The 22070-nt window shown below is 39.6% G+C and overlaps 1 protein-coding gene across 7 annotated transcripts in view; it reads left to right on the top strand.

Annotated features, from left to right (window-relative positions):
- The window catches only part of ATP8A1 (ATPase phospholipid transporting 8A1), a 186859-nt gene that overhangs the window by 80989 nt on the left and 83800 nt on the right, over positions 1-22070 (top strand). For all 7 annotated transcript variants that reach the window (XM_074992696.1, XM_074992695.1, XM_074992691.1 and 4 more), the window contains 6 exons: positions 242-347; positions 2723-2805; positions 2971-3020; positions 12741-12810; positions 13879-13963; positions 20999-21138. In XM_074992696.1, coding sequence (XP_074848797.1) covers positions 242-347; positions 2723-2805; positions 2971-3020; positions 12741-12810; positions 13879-13963; positions 20999-21138 — 534 coding nt within the window. The remainder of the gene's footprint in view (positions 1-241; positions 348-2722; positions 2806-2970; positions 3021-12740; positions 12811-13878; positions 13964-20998; positions 21139-22070) is intronic.

Raw genomic sequence — 22070 nt, 5'->3', positions numbered from 1 at the left:
CATGACACTTGGGCAACATTAACTGTAGGCATCAATGCTTACACTAGCTATACAAATTAAAATATTGCGGTTTGGATGTACTTGAAGCAGACCAGGTGAATGTCAACAATTGTTTATATCTAATGTCAACAACCAAAAGAATAAATTGTGAACAGGAAAGATTTTCCCTGACTTAGTGCCAATATGCACTTTTTAATCATGCACAAATTAATTGTTACTTTTTACCCTGTTTTTGGACTAGCCAACTGCACCTATAATTTGTGAGTTTCTAACAATGATGGCAGTATGTCATACAGCTGTTCCAGAAAGAGAAGGTGATAAGATTATATATCAAGCAGCATCTCCAGGTAAGATCCCAGTAATTACATATAAACTGTAAAGTATTCAATCCACTCAAGGAGAAGGTTTATTCAGAACTTGATGTGTAAATTCTTGCCTTGAAATGTGCAAAAGTAGTAATGTTTAGGATTTGTCTTAGTCATTTTTACTTTCTTTAAGGGTGGCTTGTTATCTACATTGCAAAACTCAAACATCTGTGCTGTGGAAAAGTTGAATAAGTCAGGGAATGCAAATAAAATTCAAAAGTGCGTGGTTAGCATGTCACAAGACTAGTTGACTCCCCTGTTTCTGGCTCCTGATTCTTTGTAACAATACTATTGGCTTAGCAAAATATCCAAAAGAAACGCTATGTAGGAAACATTAGGAAGGAAAAGGGGAAACCTCTTAAGTAAGAAGACCAATTCTGGTGATAAGGCGAAACATCAAGGCAGAACAAGAAAAGACAATAGTTAATACACCCGTAAATCACACTTCATACATTTTTCATATAGATTCTTGCTAGAATTCAGCACGAACATTTTGTATGGCAAAGTTTTTAATGAAATATATTTGTAGTGTATTTGTATCAAAACAATGCTAGTCAGACTTGATATCCATTTTTTTAGGCATGGTAGAGGCAACATTTTCTAATTCACTGTAAGGTAGAAAGGAACTTATGATGTGTATGTAATCTTGTACTCACTGTTATCTGTGCAGTATGCTACAGACTATGTTAGTACGGTTCTTTAAATTCAGTCTTGAAGTACACAGTGAAATGTCTCATCAGCTTGAGCTGTAGAAAAGTGGCTTGAAGTGATGTATGCTGAAATTGAATGTTAAGATGGATTATGTTGCTTGGCAGTTAGAAAATGACTAACTATGGGTAATGGGATAGCTTGCTCCCAGATGCAGTGTAGACATGATTTTAGATCGGGGTCAGCAATCTTTCCCAGGCAGTGTGCCAGAATTTGACCTTTTGACCTCTGTATTGTTTGAGTCCAGGTGATATTTTTTAAAGTCCAGTGGAGACCCCACCTTCCTGGAAGTACTGCCCTATGTTCCAGCCCTGCACCAGAGGCTCTGGTCCCAGCCCCATGTTGTGGCAGGACAGGAATACCCTGGAGGGGAGTCAGAGCAGGAGCCCTGTACTCTGGGCCCCAGCTCTGGCCCTGTACCACGTCAAGGGCTCTACGGTGGGACTTCGGCCTGGGCCCGCACCGTGTCAGGGGCTCTGCAATGGGGCTCCAGCCTCATCCCCTTGCCATAGTAAATGCTCCAGCCCCATGCTCCCACCCTCTTCTATGCTGCATGGGAGAGGATCAGCTCTTGTGCCAAAAGTGGCGCACATGCCAAGGATTGCTGACCCCTGTTTTAGACAATGGGGTGAAATTTTCAACTGTGCTTTGGTTATTATTTCACAGTGGATGTTGTTCTTTGAACCTAATGGAAAAAATAATTACAAAATGAAAAGCTCTTTTCTTGTACTGCATTTGATGTGCTGTGTTGCCTCCTTTGAAGCAGTGCAGCAGTCAATACATCAGCTTCTAGGGTGTATCTAGACAGAAATAGTTGAGTGTTTCAGTGGGTCTTTTAAGAGGCTAGAGGACTCCAGCACAGGTAGACTATCATGTTAATTTTTCTATATGAAACTGAACAAGAGGAAAACTTTCCAGAGAAGGCAAGAATAGAGAAGTTTAGAAGTGTTGATTATTAGCTACTTCAGTGTTTAGAAATTTAAGTGAATAATGTTTCTATTGTTATATAATAGTAAAGAATGTGATCACAGAACTGCTGGATTGGCTCCATGTTTGTTTTAAATTTTAGTAAAGCAAATTGTGGGGGGAAAAAATCAGAAAATTAGTCAGTAGGTCTCAGTAGAAGACAGTTTTTTCAAATTCTATAAGTAGTCTTGAAAAAGCATTGACTAATGTGGCACAGATCATAGATCTTCTGGAAAGAAGACAGCAATTAATAGGAATTGGCTAGTGCGATGCCAGTAGAGGCTACTCAAATATACGAGAAAGAAAAAACGCTCAAAATAGGAAACCAGGGTGGCCTCTGAACAAGAATTTTGTAGAGTGACTTGTGATTTGAGAAGGCAGACCTCAGAATATCAGAAAAACAAAAGGAATCACAGGTCATAAGGGGTTCTACAAATAGATAGAAGGAAAAGAAAGGGAGGAAAATACAGTAGAACTACTATGAAATTAGGGTATAATTTACAATGAGTCAGAAATAGCTGAGATACTGAACATTTACCAAGAATAATAAATGAAGGAAATTTGATTAGTGAGTCTCCCTCCTATCTATTTTATAATACTTAAAAGGTTATTAAAATTTTAAAGTTCTTTTTCTTCATAGTTTCTCAATCTATAAAAAAAAAATTAAAATTAATGTGTTGCAGATGAAGGAGCGTTGGTCAGAGCAGCCAAGCATCTTCGTTTTGTATTCACTGGAAGGACACCTGACTCTGTCATTGTAGAGTCTGTAAGTACGTTGATATTATGCTATTAGTTAAGTATTACATTTATATTAAATAGATTACATATAGTTTCACTAGACTAATGCCAAAATGAAAATGCTAGTCTATTTTTAAACATAAATTTAATTAACGAAAATGTCCCTTTTTTTTTTTTTTTTTTTTTTTTACAGCTTGGCCAGGAAGAAAAATATGAATTGCTGAATGTGCTGGAATTTACAAGGTAAAGCAATATAAATATTTGACATATTTTGTTTTCTCTTTTTAAGTGTCGTTTTTGAGCATATGTATTTTATGGCTGGGGGTGGTCTTTTATAGGTAGCCTAAGTTCAGACTTGAAAATGTCTGAAGTTTTGTATTTTATTTGGAAGTGTAATGTTAAACTATGTACAATGTTTTAGCTCTTTTATATATTCTTGCATTGTAGGTGGAGCATAATAATGCTTATAGACTCATTTTCATTGTAAAGGGTTATTTTTAGAGAAACACAATTTTATAAAGGTTCTCCCTTCTCAGCTTGAAATTTGGCCTGTCTGTTTTCATTTTGGAAGTACAGTAAACTCTTCAGCCATTTCTAAATGTGCCCCTTCCTCTCCTTAAGGGGCATGGTAATGAGCAGCCTGGAAGATGCTAATGAGGTGCAGATGTAAATTTCAAGGGGCCCATTAGCATATGGCCACATGATTTGGAGTCTGGAAGAAGCTCTTCCGGACTCCAGAATAGCCGTGTAGATGTGGAGCCTGCGAGGACCTCCTGGAAGCAATCCCTCCTTCCAGAAGCCCCCTCTTCCTCAAAATTTTGATAATGATGTGTGGGAAACTTACAATCATGCCTCATTAGCTTCTTCTGGGCTGCTCATTACCAGGCCTTTCTGGAGGAAGGGTCATGTGTACAAATGGTTTTTGCTATCCAGGAGCCCCAGGATGAGGAGGTTGCTGGATATTCAAGTATGCTGGTTGTGCAGGAGGTTCCAATACACTCTGGGTGGCTCAGCACAAGGTGCCATTGCGGGCGGCTCGGCACATGGCCACACTGCGGCATGAGGAGCCGCTTGGCCATGGTGCAGCACATGGCCGTGACGTGGCATGAGGAGCTGCTCAGCTGCAGCTCGAGGAGCTTCTTGGTTGTGGCGCAAGGCACTGCTGAGTAGCTTGGTACATGGCTATGGTGTGGTTCAAGGAGCCGCTTGGCTGCGGCACGGCACAGGGAGCCGCTCTGGGCATGACATGGTGCTGTGACACAGGGAGCTGCTCTGGGCAGGGTGTGGCGCCTCTCTGGGCAGCAGGGCAGAGGATCCGCTGGCTGCAATGGAGTGCTGGTTAATAGAGAAGTCCAGTTATTTGAATGCCAGTTAAAAGAGAGTTTACTGTACATTTTATTGGAATCTTGATCAAAAAATTATAGTTACCAGGAAAAGGGTGGAAAAATACACTTGTCATTTTATAAAAATAATTTAATTTTCTTTCTAAGCCCTTGCACCAAAGTTGGAGTGATTAAAAAAGCTTTGTGTGGCAAGGGTATTGTCCCTTCTGCGATTTATTTTTTTGTGGTACAGTGAAAAGAGGCTTCAACGTGACTGAGTTACAATTTTTTTTAAATACTTAATGCAAAGAACATTGGCCCAAATTTGTAAAGGTACTGAGGTATTGCTGCACTCGGCATTGTGATGCCCACCTGATTTTTAGGAAGTAAATCTCACTTTCATACATGATTTAGGAACTGGAATTGAGGCTTTTTAAAATAAGAGTTAGGTCCATTGAAATAATGAGTATCTCAACTCCTAAATGTCTAAAAACCTTGACCACTATTTTTTGTAAACTGGTAGTGTGTGATTATTCCATTGGTACTATGTGCAAAGGTGTCTGTAAACTAAGTGGAATTTTATGTTCAGTTTTCTGTTTTACTGCTGTTGTGTATGTGTGCATAAGGAGGTTAGGTACATTTTTATTTGTAAAGTATTTGAGCAGGGAGCCAATCGCAGCCAGGACTCGGGGACTGAAGGTGGCCAGGCCCCTCCTCCACCCAGTCCCAACTTACGCAAAATTTGACTTATGCGTGGCTGCCCAGGAATGCAACATACGTGTAAGTCAGGGGTCTACTGTATGATAATGTTGAGGCCTAATTTAAACCCATATCAGATGTCTCCTGTCCTTTTGGTATAACCAGACTAACAAAAATTGGGTAAGGGAGACTAGTCCAAGTGGAAAAGATGCTTATCTTGAAGAAGATGGTTTAAGAGAAGTACTTCTATTTAAACAAGAGAAAATACATAGAAAAGTAGTGGAAGGTGAAATAAGGACACTAAAAATGATGAAAAGTTAGAAAATATATGTGGTACATAGACAGGGAAAACAACAAAATGACAAAGCAAGTTATGCTGATCTAAATTTATAGAAAATTTTCTTCATTCATAATTGTGGATTTGATATAATAGCCTGCTATGCAATTAAAAAGCAAATTCTTTTGCTTTTAGCTGGAACCTCATCCTGTAACTCTATAGACCCCTCTTCACTTTTGTTCTGAGACATTACCTTTGCAACTTGCTGCGCACTTATAGTAGAGTTCAGTATTTATATAAAATGGAAGTATACGTTACCCTTTTTTACAGGTTCATCTTTATTTCTGTTATAGGTTTTATAAACATTTTAAATGTTGCAAGTTGCCAGGAATGTGTTTACATAACCATTTGTACCTTTTGGAGGAATGAAATTAAAGCTACTTACCTTTTCATAGCCCATCTTACAGGGGTAGTGAATGGTAAGGTCCAAACCATGGGTTGGCTGGGGGATCTGGATGGAAATGACTGAGGGGCTGGTGAAAGACCTGTGAGTATTCTCTGAAAAAATAAAGTTACATTATCTTACCACTCACACACCCATCCACTTAACAAGGAATTCAATGTGTTGTAGCCACTTTATTTTCCGGTTCCTTAATATTGCTTAAGTTACTGTAGACACTAGGCGTCACTATTATTCCACAGCAGAAGTGCAAAATGTTCCCTGTTAGATCCAATAACTTCAGAATTTTGAATTATGAGCCTGCCTAACACTTCTGTGAGAGCAGCATGCACATTAGGAGAAGTAATGTAGTACAATGCATGCTTTCTGAAAACAAGAATTACTGTGAGGGGCTTTGTTTTCCTGGAAGATAGGCAGCTGATCCTATGTATGTGTATCTTTCACAACCGCTTGCTGCCTTCCATCATAAACTGAATAACGGGTTATAGCACTATTCACTACTGTGCAACATGCTACCATGCCAAACATCTACAACCGGTGGTTTAAAAGGGAGAGTTGTGGAAAGGGGAGGTTGGGGAAGGCAGGGTTAAAATTACAATACATAGTCTCGTAGTATACGATGATTGTGCTAATCATAAAATATGTGTAGAATAGAAATGGTCATGTAGTATTAGGAAACATATGTTTTTATTATATTGTATTCAGCACTGTGAAAGTGATTTTTAGCCCTGCTGGTATATGAATACTTGAATGTCTGTGGACCTTAGGCGGTTCAGATTAGCTTCCTCAGATGGGGGTTGCTAGTAATCCAAAATACTATGGTGTGAAACAACTGATTTTTGTGGAGCATCTGAAGTTGTGTGATACACTTGAAGAATGAGTCTAAAAGACTTCAGGACTAGTCTGCCTTTATTATGCAATTTTTTTATTCTATTCTACTTTATTCTAATTTTTTTACGTTTTGAGAGGCTACAAAAGCACAGGACAAGTTATGGTTAGAGTCACCTTCTCCTTTGTGACACGTTTCAGTTGTTCCAAGGTGTTTTAATGCATATTTCTAGTCTCAGGTTCACAGCAAATCATGCTATCAAATGAGTGAACTGCTGCTAAAGCTGGCAGTATGAAGCAGTGGACATATATATTCAGTGCTTTAATCACTGGTCCATATGTGAAGGCAATTGTGTGTGGCTCTTAGTTTTTTCAAAAAAAAAAGTCTCTGTGCATTGGCTATATCTACACTACAGAGATCTTTCAAAAGAAGGTCGCAAAAAAGCAGATTAAAAGAGCTATCTGCTCTTTTGAAAGAGTGTACACACAGCCCCTGCTCTTTCGAAAGAATGGGCCACAGACTGAAAATGGAGACTGTTCTTTCGAAAGAAGGGCCCTGCGGAACGTCTACTCACGTTTTCTTTTGAAAGACGCTTTCGAAGGGGAGCGCTCTTCCTGAAACGGGAAAGGAAGAGTGACTACAAAAGAAGCACCGCATTATTTTGATTTACTTTTGAAAGAACACTTTTTGTGTGTAGACATTCCATGGGCTCTTTTGAAAGAGCCCCCTTCTTTCAAAAAATGTTTTGAAAGAACTAGCTAGTGTAGATGCAGCCATGGTGAATTGTGCTTTGTATATAAAATGTATTTTTTACTCAGTGGGATAGGGAAAAGTGCCAAAGCGCACACAATTCATATAAACTAAAACAGGCATTATACCACACTATTTCACTCATCTGCAGAAGTAATAGGGACAGTACGTGTAGAACAGAGGTTCTGCAGGCTTATTCCATTTTATTTACAGTCTCAAAAGCAAAGTTTACTTAGAAGAGAAGGGTTAAATTTGAAATCAAATTCCCATCAGTTCACAAAGGTTGGGAAAATGTCTCTCTACAGACTAGTCTTCCATTTTTGAGCTCCAGTGCATCCACCTCTATGGGTCTATGAGTTCCATCTGAACCAGTCTTCTCCAATATACTGCACCCCCTTGTTTATAGTGAACATGTTGCAAACCTCCTTTCAGGGCGCCCAGGAGGTGACTGTCTTTCTTTACCAATAGTTATTCTACACCTGCTTCCAGGTAGCAGATTTGATGCAAGGGTTGAAAGCCATGCTTGAGCTACTCTTAACCCAGCCCTGCCTTTGGAGTGCCATCTAGTTTTCTCCCATCAACCATGGACTATGATAACAGACATACCCTAGGAGACCCTCACACAAACACACTCACCCTCCTTCCCAATCCCTTTCCAGGTAAACTCAGAAAAAAGTGTCTTCTGTACTTCATCTAGGAACCATAGAAGAGGAACTTCTAGAGTGTAAGACAAGAAGGTTCTGTTCTTGGTATTTCCCTATCCTAATGAAGATAGGGGGTAGTCTGTCCTAGATCCAAGCCACCTGAACAAATATCCATACAATAGCAGATTCAAGATGTTAATGTTTGACACCACCATCTCTTCTTTTCAGTTCAAGACTGGTTCTTGGCTCTCAAGCTTTAAGTTGCATACTTCCATATTGCCAGCCAGTCAGACCTCAGGAAATATAAGTGTTGCAAAAAGAGGGCTATTTGGTATCAGAGTGCTAGCATGTGTTCTCTCCGCAACACTAACAGACTTTACAAAATATCTAGCTGTTGTCACAGCGTATCTGAGAAGATTAGATATTAATGCATAATGATGGTAAGACATCTATACCTAGGCATCAGCATGTAATGATGGTAAAGCATCCATATCTAGAGTATTGACTGATCAAAGGCAGATCTCATCAGGAAGTCGCTACAATCCTGAACTATGTTCTTCACCTTTTCAAACAACTGGGATTCATGGTGCATTATGAAAAAAATCTTAGCTCATTACAAACTATAGAATTAATAGGAGTCCACATTAACTCCAAATTAACAATATCAGACTTTTCTGAAGTTAACATTCTTCAGGCTATGTCAACGCTATCAAATCACATCCTATAAATGCAGTAAGAAACTGCCTGATATATCTGTGTGTTTGTGATGCTGCCAGCCAGACTTCACCCACAAGGCTAACTAGCGTCAGAGTATAATCACGTACAGAAAACATCAAATTAATATGCGAGTTGTGATTTCAGCACACAACCTATCTGAACAGAGCTGATAGTTACACCCCCTGGAATATTTGGATGGAGGGTGCCCTTTTCCAACCTCCACCTGTGAAGATAGTGATCACAAATACAACGGGAATAGGTTGGGGTAAACACCTGGACACACTGTTTCAAAAGGAGAATACTATCCCATCTTCAATACACTACTGAAGTGCTCTCCCATTGGCCTAGAATAGTGTAGACACTGCTTTGTCAATGTAGTTACATCAACATAAGTTACACAACTTAACTAGCATGATTTAGATTGATTTACAGCTTTACTGTAGACAAAGCTTATTTAGTCTGTTGGTAGTACGCCACTGAGTAAGATCAGAGGCAACACTCAACTGGGAATCATATGGACCCAATGCTCAAAACCTGTGAGGTCATGACATGGGTGGCATAAGTCCAGGATAATTACAAGACTTTATTTTTCCCTGCTGTGGTATCTAGGTTTTATGTATGCATTTCCACCAGTTCCAAATCCTGACCACGTGAATTAAGTTGGCCAGTATGATGCCAACAGATCTCAAAAAGTCTGCCTATCCTCCCTAAACATTTGATTCTCTGAACTGCCATCTCAGAACCAAAGGCTAAAATACTGCTCAGATCCAGAGTGGCTACTTCTGACAGCCTAGGTTTTGGGTGGTTTAGTTCTACTGACAGAGGTTGTTGTCTACAAGTCCAAGGGAACCTTTTGCAAAGTAAAAAGCTTTACAAATTGAATCTTATTTCTCTAAATGGAAAAGATTTTCAGGTGTGTGCAGCCCAACACAACCCTGGCCCATTGAAGATCTTCCTACCAAAAAAGGGAATATATTCTGAATAGCTTAGTCTACACTACAGAGTTCTGTCAACAGAAAAGTTCTTCTGCCAACAAAACTAGGGAACATCCACAATACAAATGGATCCTGTTGAGAATCTGTCAACAGAGTGCAGCAGTTTTTCCGGCAGAGTTCTGTGCTGACCATGGCCGCGTCTACACGTGCACGCTACTTTGAAATAGCGCCCGTCACGGCTACACGTGTTGGGCGCTATTTTGAAGTTGAAATCGACGTTAGGCAGCGAGACGTCGAAGTCGCTAACCCATGAGGGGATGGGAATAGCGCCCTACTTCGAAGTTGAACGTCGAAGTAGGGCATGTGTAGACGATCCACGTCCCGCAACATCGAAATAGCAGGGTCCGCCATGGCAGCCATCAGCTGAGGGGTTGAGAGATGCTCTCTCTCCAGCCCCTGCGGGGCTCTATGGTCACCGTGTGCAGCAGCCCTTAGCCCAGGGCTTCTGGCTGCTGCTGCTGCAGCTGGGGATCCATGCTGCATGCACAGGGTCTGCAACCAGTTGTTGGCTCTGTGGATCTTGTGTTTGGTGCAACTGTGTCTGGGAGGGGCCCTTTAAGGGAGCAGCTTGCTGTTGAGTCCGCCCTGTGACCCTGTCTGCAGCTGTTCCTGGCACCCTTATTTCGATGTGTGCTACTTTGGCGTGTAGACGTTCCCTCGCAGCGCCTATTTCGATGTGGTGCTGCCCAACTTCGAAGTTGAACGTCGACGTTGCCAGCCCTGGAGGACGTGTAGACGTTATTCATAGAAATAGACTATTTCGATGTAGCGTGCATGTGTAGACGTAGCCCATATGAGTCATAGCACCTCTATTGACCAGATTTTATCAACAAAAAATTAGGGGGCCAGTTGTCGGTTCTCTCAGCAGAGGGCTGGGCAGTCTGGCTGCTCTCTGTTGACAGAGGGCATTGATGCGGGAGCCTGTATTAGGTGTGGACGTGTTCTGTAGACAGAGGTTTTGTTGGGAAATATCTGTCAACAGTGACTTCTGTCAACAGAACTCTGTAGTGTAGTCTCAGCTAATATGAAAACGCTTGAGTCTCTTGCAGCTCCATGAAAATGTATCTTGCAATTATCTCAGTATGCCAACCACAAGTAATGTTATACTTATTTTTTCTCACTCCACAGTACCCAGATTTCTAAAGGTTATTGCATACTTCAGGGAAACCCTTCTGCTATGCAATCTTATTTGTCCTTATAAATTCAATGGTTTCCCCTTTCATTCTTCTTTCTGCATGACTTTAAACCTCCTCAGTGTTTTAGATGGCCTGTTTAGTCTTTGTTTGATCAGCTGGGAATGTTAATAAACTCCAGGATTTCATAGCAGACCCACTTTTTACAAGATTTCACAAAAATAAAAGGGTGATAAGACCTCACCCCAAAATTATTCCAATTGCCATGTCATACTTTAATTTGAACCAATCTACTGATTAACCTATTTTCTTCCCAAAAACCCATTGCTTCCTGAGAGATAAACTCCACACTTTGCCCCTTTCAAGGGTTTTGTTAAACTACCTTAACAGGACAAGGCCTGTGGTTGTAAAAGACACTCTCTTGTCTGCATGGATCCATCCATCTTTACTTTGTCTGAGACCTCATTATATAGGATTCGGGAACTGGGGATGGTTGTGAATGTTCTGCCCTTTATGCTATTGGGTGGTAGAACAGAACATTGACATGCTGTCATGGGTCAATGGAAATTGCTGCTCAAAAGATTCTGATCTTATACGCACAGTGTATATGTACACCTAGAGTGGGATCCCACAAACTAACATCTTGAAGAGCCTTTCTTCAAGGTAGTCTCTTCATATTTCCACCTTTGGATGCATCCTTTAATGATTGAGATTCAGAAACCTTTCAGAAAGTGGTGCCCTCACATGATCTGTAAGTGTTCTCTTCTGGCCCAAAATATTTGAAACTTGTATTATAAAAGGTCTGGGCATCCCATCTACCGCACTTCCTCCTTTTCTACAATGAGCTGTGAGTATGGGAACCTTATGTTCATTCCTGCAATGAAATTTTAAGTTTATAGTGTAATTTAAAACTAGCTGCACATTTTGGTCCAGGTCCTCAGGTGTTACCAGGTCGTACTCAGTGGATGACCCAAAAGAGGGTAGGGGAGGCACAAAGGTGAAGTAAAACAAATTTTATGTCTCCTCCCCCGCCCATCCTAGTTCTAATGGCAACTAGGTGTTAGTTCAACTTCAGTGTAAGTTAGAACATTTTTAGGGCTCTTTTAATTTGTCTGCTTGTAAAGATTCTGTAGGGGTCATTGTGCTGGCTGAAGATGTCCAGAACACAGCTCACTCGAGACAAACTCTCTTCTTCCCACAACACACATCTAACATATCACCTGTCCCATTCAGCAGTATTTGAGGCTAATTGGGTCTTGGCATCTTGCACCTACTGTGACACGTCGAGCCCACAGAAGAAAGAAGGAGCTGAGGTAGTTGATAATGCATGGCCTTTTCTTATAATCTTGCTGCAAATTTTTTGTGCTGTGAGATGGGACTCATCAGGGCTGTGTCTACACATTTCCCTCCCTTTCAGAAGGGGTATTTTAATGAGGCACTTTGGCACAGGTTAATGAGCCACTGACATGCATATTCAGTACCTGATTAGCATCATGCCGGCCAGTTGCACTTCGAAAGTGCTGCTTTTAAAATGTAGACTGGCTGTATAGGAGGAAGACATTTTGAAATAAGTGTCACACTTCAAAATTCCCTTATTGCCAGTTCATTTTGGGAATAAGGGAATTTCAAAGTGTGGTGCTTATTTCAAAGCACCTGCATCTAAACAGCCAGTCTGCATTTCGAAAGCAGCACTTCTGCAGTGCAACTGGCTTCCATTATGCTAATAGGGCACTGAATATGCATGTCAGCAGCTCATTAACCTGTTCCAAAGTGCCTCATTAACATGCCCCTTCTGAAGTGGGGAGGGGCATATGTAGACTCAGCCTGTGTGTGATTGGGTACTGCTTCATGAAAGGTTTCTGCAGCTCAGTGCACTCTGGAATACTTCCTACAAGTGAAGATATTCAGAGAGAACACTCAAATGGTAAGTAACCTTTTTTTTTATTTCTACCCCAGTTTCCTGAATGTGAAGGAATAGCCAATGGTATGATAAGTAGACAATTATCTAATTGCCTCTGATTTATATATAAGTGTTGATGTGTATCTAGAAACATATGTGCATTTTTCAAGTTTTGTACTTTTAATGGATGAAAAAGATTAGTGATGTTGATGGACTGCAATGTGGTCTCTTTTCCAGCACCAGGAAAAGGATGTCTGTGATTGTTCGCACACCATCAAGGAAATTGAGACTCTATTGTAAAGGAGCTGTAAGGTTTATTTTATTTAAATTTCCACACAGTAGTTTTAATAATCTCTGTTAATTTGTAGAGTACACTATTGAGAGAGAGGAAAATAAATATATATGATTACAGTATGAAATTGTTGCAAGATCAGCTGAAGTCAGATCATCTAAAATGAAAAAAACCTCTGAATTTGTCATTAACTTTTTCAATTTAATTTGCTATATTTATATATAAAATTTATGTGCCAGAATAGGATTACATGCCTGTCTAGTTAGATAGGAATCCTCCCTGCTGTACATCTGTACTTGGGATACCCAGGCCACTGCTCACCCACCTATTCCATCTCTGGAGCAGATTAGGGAATTTCTAGGTAACGGGTGAAGCCTTCACTCCACCCTAGTTCACTAGCCCAAGTAGCCAGGTGAGAAATGAAATAGGAACTTACTGGTAATACTAGAGCAACAATAAATTATTGTTCCCTGGGAGCAAGGGAAGAAGGTATGTCTGAGTCACACTGCATCCTAGAATGGCAGTTTGCACAGCATGTGCTGATGTGGTTCATTAAAAGAATCTGCAATCTGTTTTAAAACCTGTTCTTCAATGTTTATAAAAAGTGAATACAGGACTGAGGGTATTCCACATTTCTTATCCTTCCAAATGAAAATTGATGAAATAATGTCATAGTGTCACACTCTGCATGACTTTTTTTGTTGGTTAAATAGAAGTGAGGCTGAAGGCTACTAAGCATCTGCTTCACTCTGTACTTATTATGGGGAAAAGAACATGAAGAGATGAGCAAGGGGGAAGAAGTATGTATGAAAAGTGAGGAGAAATAAAAATACAGAAAACCCCAAAATAATTCTATATTAGGAGAAGGTTTAAAGATCTTACAGTCCCTTAGTGATCAGAAAGTCCTCCTCTTTTCTCCCCTTCAGAACAGAAATATACTTCTCTTTGTGTTGCTTGGCCCTGAAATACTTTGATAGTGTTACATATTTTTCTGCCTATTTTCCAGAATTTCTGTTGTTATTGCCATATCAGTGAAACTTTCTTACTTTGTTTTATTGTACCTTCATTCTGTTTGCATTGTAGGATACAGTGATTTATGACCGTCTGGCCGAGAGTTCAAAATACAAGGAAATTACTTTAAAACATTTGGAACAGTTTGCTACAGAAGGTGAGTAGTAATGCTGGATATAAAAATAAATGTGAAATATCTCAATTTTCATACATACTATAAACTTCAGCTTTTATTATAGTGTTAGAATTGATTATATGTGTATTCATTAAACTGTAGCCTCCAACAACTGATAATCCCTTTCCTAAAGAGTGTATAGTCATATAGACAGATAAAACAGATAGAATTGGCCTAAGTGGAGGCTTTTAGGATTCAGTTGTGCAGTCCTCTTATATTGTTGGAGATACAGTAGTGATTCCATGCAGTAAGGTTGCAAAAGAGGTTCCATTATATAAATTGATCTCTCCCAACCTCTGATTTTTGGGAAGGAGAGGAAGGAGCTTAGAGAAGCTGAGCTGAGGATGGTTTAGGCGCTCCCCCCCTTTTTTTTCTTTTTTTAAACTATTTTGGCCTTACATATCAAGGCCATCCATCGATCCCGTGAGAGTTATGTTTGTTTTAAGGTTGTTTTACATTGTAGGAGTGAATCCATTACTGATGATATAAGTGACTGAAGGAACCAACCAACCAAGCCCACTTTAACTGTCATGTCTCCATATTCCAAATGATCTAGCAGAATCATCTCTCTAACCACTCACTGTTCAGTGTCCATCAAGGGATGTGGGTGCCACATTTGAGTTCACAAATGAGAATCTGAAAGTGACTTGAAAAAGAATTAAGTCATTAGAAAACTACACATTCTAGATGCAGACAGAAAATCCTCAGCACCAGAAAATACTGGTATAGTATATGCCCTTGCAATACCAATTAGTTCTTACATAGCACATCTCATAAGTAGATATCAAAAGAGGTAAGTATCATTATGCCAATTTTACAGCTGGGGAAACTGAAGCACAGAGAAATTAAGTGACTTTCTGAAGGTCACCCAGCAGGCCTGTGGTAGAGTCAAGAATAGAACACAGGTCTCCTGAATCCCAGTGCGATGGGCCGCACTGCCTCCCAGATATCATTGAGGCTTTTCTGTGCCTGACAGAGGAAAGCAAGCTGGCTATGGGTTGTTGCGTCATACAGTAAAGGGCTATAGTATTTTATTTATAGGACCATAGAACACTAGAACTGGAAGGGACCTCAAGAGATCATCAAGTACAATTCCCTCCCCTCTTGGCAGAACCAAACACCATCTAGGTCATCCCTGATAGGTGTCTGTCTAACCTGCTCTCAAATATCTCCAGCAGTGGAGATTCCACAACCTCCCTGGGTAACTTATTCCAGTGTTTAACCACCCTGACAATTAGGAAGTTTTTCCTAATATCTAGTCTAAACCTCCGTTGCTGCAGTTTAAGCCCATTGCTCCTTGTCCTATCCTCAGATGTGAAGAACAATTTTTCTCCCTCCTCCTTCTAACCCTCTTTGAGGCACTTGAAAACCACTATCATGTCCCCTCTAAATCTTCTCTTTTCTAAACTAAACAAGCCCAGTTCTTTCAGTCTTCCCTCATAGCTCATGTTCTCTAGACCTTTAATCATTCTTGTTGCTCTTCTCTGGACCTTTTCCAATTTCTCCACATCTTTCTTGAAATATGGTGCCCAGAACTGGACACAATACTCCAGTTGAGGTGTAATGAGTGCCGAGTACAGCAGAAGAATGACTTTTTGTGTCTTGCTCACAACACTCCTGTTAATTTCAGCCATGCACCAGAAAAAGATGGATGGGTAAGGAAGAGAATGATGATTGTTTCAGGAAACTCAGCTGCAGATTTTCTCCCTTTCATTTCATGTAACTTTTTAATAAACTTTGTTTCTAAGTTCTTTAAAAAAATTAGTTTTTAATCATTTTAGATTTATTTTATTAAATGTTCATGCAACAAATAAAGAACAGATTAAATTATCCATATTTAGTTGGGGAACCCTATGGGGTTTTAATGGTCCTGCGACCCTTGAAGCCATAACACTAAACACATATCATAAACAATCTATTATTAGCTCCTTTTGCAGGGTTTTCTAATTGTATGGCAGGACATGTAAATTAACCTTTGTTGTTGCAGAAGAAGTCTAGTGTGCCTTTTACCTGCTTTGTTCCCAGATGGGGAGATGAATCCAGGTTGCTCTTCCTCACTTCATAACTGTACCTCTGGGCCAAGGAAGTATAGTAGGAATGGACTTGATTAGTACAGTTGCTGATCTGGTGCTGGGAAGTGGGGCATTGTCACCCCAGCCCAGCTTCTACTAGTATTACTCAAGCTATCCACACAGGATTCTCTTCTCTCTCATCTCTCTGAGCAGTTCCGTGCAGTGAGGAGAAAAAAGGAGCTCTGTATATCATGGGTACTTATTTGATCCCCATTGCCACAGTAAAGGAATAAGAGACAGAGAGGCTAACTATCTTCTTCATGGTAATTTAGGAAGTCTGTGGAAGAAAAATTACTTGAACCTCATTATTGCAAGTCTTCTCTCTTGGTCTACCTTTCCAGCCCACTTTCACCCTTTCTTCCCCATCCCTTTCTCTTTGTAGTGTGCACAAAATGCCTGAGTACAAGTTTAAAATCTGTGAACACAGTTAATCCTATTAAGCTAATAGGCTTTAAGATTGCTTCCCCCCTACCCCCACCATCCCAAAACACTCATGCATTACACACTGGAAAAAAAGCAAAAACAACAACCCCAACTAGGATAAAAGTGGTCCTTGTTCCCTGAAAGTTTCCCAGTTTTCTGCTCCACTATTCCTCGTAATTCCACATAACATGCACATCTTGTCAAAATCACCCTCGTCCACATCCACCCCTAAGGCATAACTCTTACTGTTCAGGAGCTTGTTAGTTTGTCATATCTACTTACCCCATTCATAGAGTAACTATCATAGTACATCAAAATTTTGTGCAATAAAATCATAGCTTTAAAACCTTACAAATAGAAATAAAGAATGAACATAAACAAATACATGTGAAGAAACCCTTGATTTTTATTTTGTTTTGATTGTGTCCCCTGATAGCTAAGAGAATCCATTAGATCTTCCCTTGGAAGCAAGAGCATTTTTTTTATTTTTACTTACATAAATAGTGAATTATGGTTTGAGCAAATTTTTTGAAACCTGTTATACCAGGAATGTCTACTTCTATTCCATTATTTTTGAGATTTCTACTCCCCTCTTTCCAGGTTGAATCTCTCTAATTTGGAAATGTCTCGTCCAGCAACATCTGTAATCCAGCATGATTTTAGTTAGCCAGGTGACCAGTTGTCATGGGTGTGGCGAATTTTCCCACAGTCCCATAAAGTTTGTTTACAGCCATTAGTCCTGGGTCTCCATGTTCTGTGTTGTTTTTTAGTCATAATTTACTCCTAAATGTCTTCTAAGAGTAAACAGTGGAAGTGTTGGTAATGCTACTAGACAGTATTGACCTCCCATAGTCCAGCAAATTCTCTAAGACACGAGTCCATTCTTGAGGGTGCTGGACAAGAGAGGTTCAACCTGTATTAGCAAGCAACTGATTCCTTTGGTTGGTGGTGTGGTTTTCTTTCACAATCATTATCGGCTGGCCAAAGTGATGAGAAAGATTAGCCTCAAGTCTGTTCCCTGTGTGTGTTCTGCACATTATGATTTGCATAAGGACTGTTTGGATAACTTTACATAATTATACATTATGCCCAAAGTCTCATACTTAGAATATCATACTAGGAAGAAACCTTAAAATAGATACAGGTATAATCTATGGAAATAAATATAAGCTTGTCAGATAGCTGATAATGTAGCAGCCTAATGCTTCTAATGAACAGCCCCTTTAAACAGTAATAGATCTCGAGGTCTGAGTTGCTTAAAAATGTTTAAAAAAATGTGCTGGACAGGATTGCTGAAAAGTAACACAATATCAATGTGTACTTTGCACATCTAGGATACTAGTTTGAATCAGTGCTACATGCGTAGTGGCTGAAGAATGTTTTAATCATGAATAATCCATACAAAATGAATTCACGTTCTCAGTCCAGTTCCTTGTGGATAATTTTCCTCCTCCATATCACCAGCACAATTGCCAGTCTCAGCAGAGAGGTTGGGGATTGAACTGGCATCAAAACTAAACTTTTGTGCTTTCTCTAAACTTAGTTTATCCTAATAAGGAAATTGTTGTTGTTGTACCTCTCACGTCATTTCCCGCCCCTCCCCAAAAAAACCTGGTCAATTAGTGCCTTTTCACTAGCGCTGAATTCAGTTGTTAAAAATGTTTCCTACTCTGTAATGCATGAAAGAATTTAGTATTTATTAATACACACCAAATATAAATACTGCCAATGACATTACATTATTCCTTTCATGTTTCTATTCATGTGGCAATATGGTATGTCCTTGGCATTTGCTATACCTGCTTGCTGTGTTGTTCAAAAAGGAAGTGGTTAGCATTGCTGGCATTCGCATTTAAGCATTTAATAAATGTCTCTGTTAATGCCCATGTAGGTGAATAGGAAGAACTGTGTAATTCTCTGTGGTCTTGTTCCAATTTGTCAAGAAGCAGACTCTTGGTAAGAGTCTCAATTTTTCATCAAGATTCTTTGCAATCAGTAAGCCAGTAAACTTATTTTTTAAAATTTAAATTTAGATTCTGGAAAACAGCAAGTTCCTTGGAAAATCTTATCTCTGTAGATATTCCCCATGGTTCGCTGCTGTCTTCACACTTCATCTGCTGAATTATGAAAAGATGTTTGGAAATATTTTAATATTCAAGTTATGTAGTCGAGCTTTTCTTTTGACTCATATTTCTGAACCTATCTCATGATATTCTTGTCAACAGAAAAAAAATCTGTCCATTTCTCAGAATAATCCTTCTCCCAGGTGCTAGTAATATTAATAAGGACCAGGCTCAATATCTAGAGTTTTCTCTTTAAATTAGAAAACAGAACTAGCTCAAGCCCCCACTCAATAGTTGGGGGAAAACCTAACACCATCTTTGGGCACCTCTAAGAGGCAATACTTTCGTCACTCATAAACCCAATATGTGTATAACAAGAAAAGTTTTTATTGAAAGGAACAGGTAGTTCAGCATTCATTTGAGAAATCACCACAGCAATTCAAACTTATACAAACCACATGTGAACACCCACCCTGCAATACAATGAGCAGCGTCCTTTGCCTCAGTTTCCCACCTGCAATATGAAAGTCTGACAGATTAACATATCTCTAACACATGACTCCTTTTCCCTTCTGCTGCATGACACTCATAGATGGTTGTCTAAAGTCAGCTAAATCCCAGAATTCAAGGGTGTGTTTCCCTTAATTCTTTTCCCCCAGCTCCCTGAAAGATGGGAGCAGGTGTTGACCAGTTCTGCTGCTCAGTACTGTTCCGGCTGATGTCTCATTGCTGTTGCTTGCTGCTCCTGGAATGCTGTATTTTAAGGTTCTAGTACTTAGCCCAGTTCTTAGGGATTTCAGTGGTGTTCAGGGAACTTCACTTCTTCTGCAATCTCTGCATTGTCTTTCCCACAACAGGTCTACAGCTCACCCACTAGACTTGCTTATCTGAGCTTTCAATGCTAGCAGTGACTGAGCAGAAACAAGGACTGTCTGATCCATTTGACCTTTAAACACTGGAGAGGAAACTGTCAAATGGCATCTAGGACTTCCTGATCAAGTTCACACTATCGGATCAGATCACACCTATCCATCGCCTTTCAGTAGGCTTTTGCATGTCTGATCATCCGCGTTGCAAACAGGATTAAAGGGTGACCCTTTCAATCAGGATGTGCTAAGTACAGTTCTGATGGTCATTGGAATTATTAATAATTGAAATTATTAATATGGGAAACCACCAAACACTAATTTAATCATAAATTCCTTTGTGAAATCCAAAGGACAAATAATACTTTCCTTTATTAAAACCAAAGGCCTTATCCCAGGGGTGGAGAACACCTGCCCTGTGGCCTGAATCCAGCTCCCTGCTTAATTTGATCAGGCCTTTGGTAGGTCTCCATGACAAACACCAGAAGTTTGGAGCCGTGGTGCCCCAGTGGAGCTGGAGCAAAGCACCAGCACCCCAAGCTCATTCCCGCTATAGATGAGATGAGTGAGGTTTCTTTTGCTTGTGTTTGGCCCCCACTGATTTTTCCAATGGGTCAGTGCCATCCTGACAGAGAGAAGATTTCCTGCCTTCGTCTTGTATGATTGCTCTTAACATGCCTGAGAAGCCAAAGTAATGTACTACATCCAAACAATAACATTTTTAAACATTTCACTAAAATACTTAAAAATGAGCTAAACCCATTAGACCTATTACTGATCAGCATTTTTAATGAGCCTTTTAAGAATTTACTTTTTGTGCCCATTAACAAACAAGTGATGCCACTGGAAGATCCAGATCTGAAGAAGTGGGAGTGTCCCATGACAGCTCATCACCTAATAAATCATTCTGTTTGTCTTTAAAGTGCTACAAGAACTGCTTTTTTGTTGTGTGAAGATACAGCCTAACATGGCTACCACTCTTTGAAAATGTAACATTAGTTTAAAGGAAGTTTTGGCTTTGTGCTGACATACAAATGTGCAATTATAAAATAAAAAAAAATTACACTTTTTGGCTAAAATAACTATTTTATTGCCTGCTTATTGAAAGTATTGATATGGTAAAAGACAACTTCATTCACAAATGAAAGAGCAGTGTTTTGGCAACCAAAAATCCCTGGGATGTCTTGTGTACAAAGACATGACAGTAAAAGGCAGCATGCTAGTTGCATTATTGTTAGTAGCATATTGAGTTTGTAGCTACTTTGGTCTCTAATATAGATGTGCCGCACAAATGTAAGACAGCGTGGCACTGCCATGACTTCACCCAGTAGTAGTAAGTTGAAGCAGTATGAGACATGGCAACATTCATGCAGTAGGCGCACATTGGGGATTTCCTCTCATTTCATTATACTGATACACCCTTCATACCATCTTATATTCTTGAAGCATAGTGCTTTTGTGACCTGTACAAGTGAGATTTTTTAATCTGTTTAGTCATAGTAAATATAGTGTTTTAACTAAATATTGTTGGCTCTACAAGGAAATGAATAATTTCTAACCGTGGATTGCTATTCTTACTGTTTATTATTTTAGGTTTAAGAACTCTCTGTTTTGCTGTTGCTGAGATATCAGAGAGTGAATATCAAGAGTGGTTAGATGTCTATCATCGAGCTTCAATATCTGTACAAAACAGAGCACTGAAACTTGAGGAGAGTTATGAGCTAATTGAAAAAGTAGGTGGAGGTGTCTGATTTTACTTATGTTCTTTTCATATATTTCATGACTCTTGAATCTTTTAAGTGCAATAAGACTGGGACAAAAATTATTTATGTTGGATGAGTCCTATAGTCTTCAGAATTTAATTCAGAATGTTTGATGAAAAAAGTTTGTTTCTAAAGACTTTATACACAAAATGCCATGCCTGTCATAAGAAGGGCAGAGAGGGACAGTTCAGTGGTTGGAGGGTTGGCCTGCTAAACGCAGGGTTGTGAGCTCAGTCCTTGAGGGGGCCATTTAGGGATCTGAGACAAATAAATCTGAACAAAAAAAAGTTGTCAGTGATGGTGCTTGGCCCTACCAAGGGGATAAGGGACTGGACTCAATGATCTCCCAAGGTCCCTTCCAGCTCTGACATGTACATCTCCATATATTTTATTTTATTTTAAAAATAATATTTTTCAACTGAACGTTTTCAAGAATTTACAAAAGCAACTATTGTGATGATATATTTAGTCTTCAGTGTTTTCATTTGTGGTAGAGATCAACATAATGTGTTTTTTGAGTAATTATCTTTTCTGTATTTTCACTGTAATATCAGGACACTACATAATTTTCTAAAGCTATATAAGCCTGTCTTTCCTCAACTGTCTGTCTCACAGGGTCTAACAGTACCACCCTACATTTGGCACACCAAATTTTAATTAGTTAGGCTAGACTGGATTCTCATATGCTAATCATATGAAGTCCATTTATACCATGTAACATTGCAGTGACTCCTGGCTGTAAGTTTTGCCTGCTCATTTCTCACTAATGGTGGAAGTTTCAGAAGCACATAATCAACTTAAGTCTGGAAGAGGGGTGGGCATTTCTTCCTTTTATATTGCAGCATTTGGTGCACTGGTTGCTGCTAGGGAAGAATCACCAGCACTGGTGCACAAGGTACACA

Source organism: Carettochelys insculpta, chromosome 4 (assembly GCF_033958435.1).
Source record: "Carettochelys insculpta isolate YL-2023 chromosome 4, ASM3395843v1, whole genome shotgun sequence".
Classification (NCBI taxonomy): Eukaryota; Metazoa; Chordata; order Testudines; family Carettochelyidae; genus Carettochelys; species Carettochelys insculpta.
The sequence above is the reverse complement of the archived record's forward strand: the minus strand, read 5'-3'. Positions and strand labels throughout refer to the sequence as shown.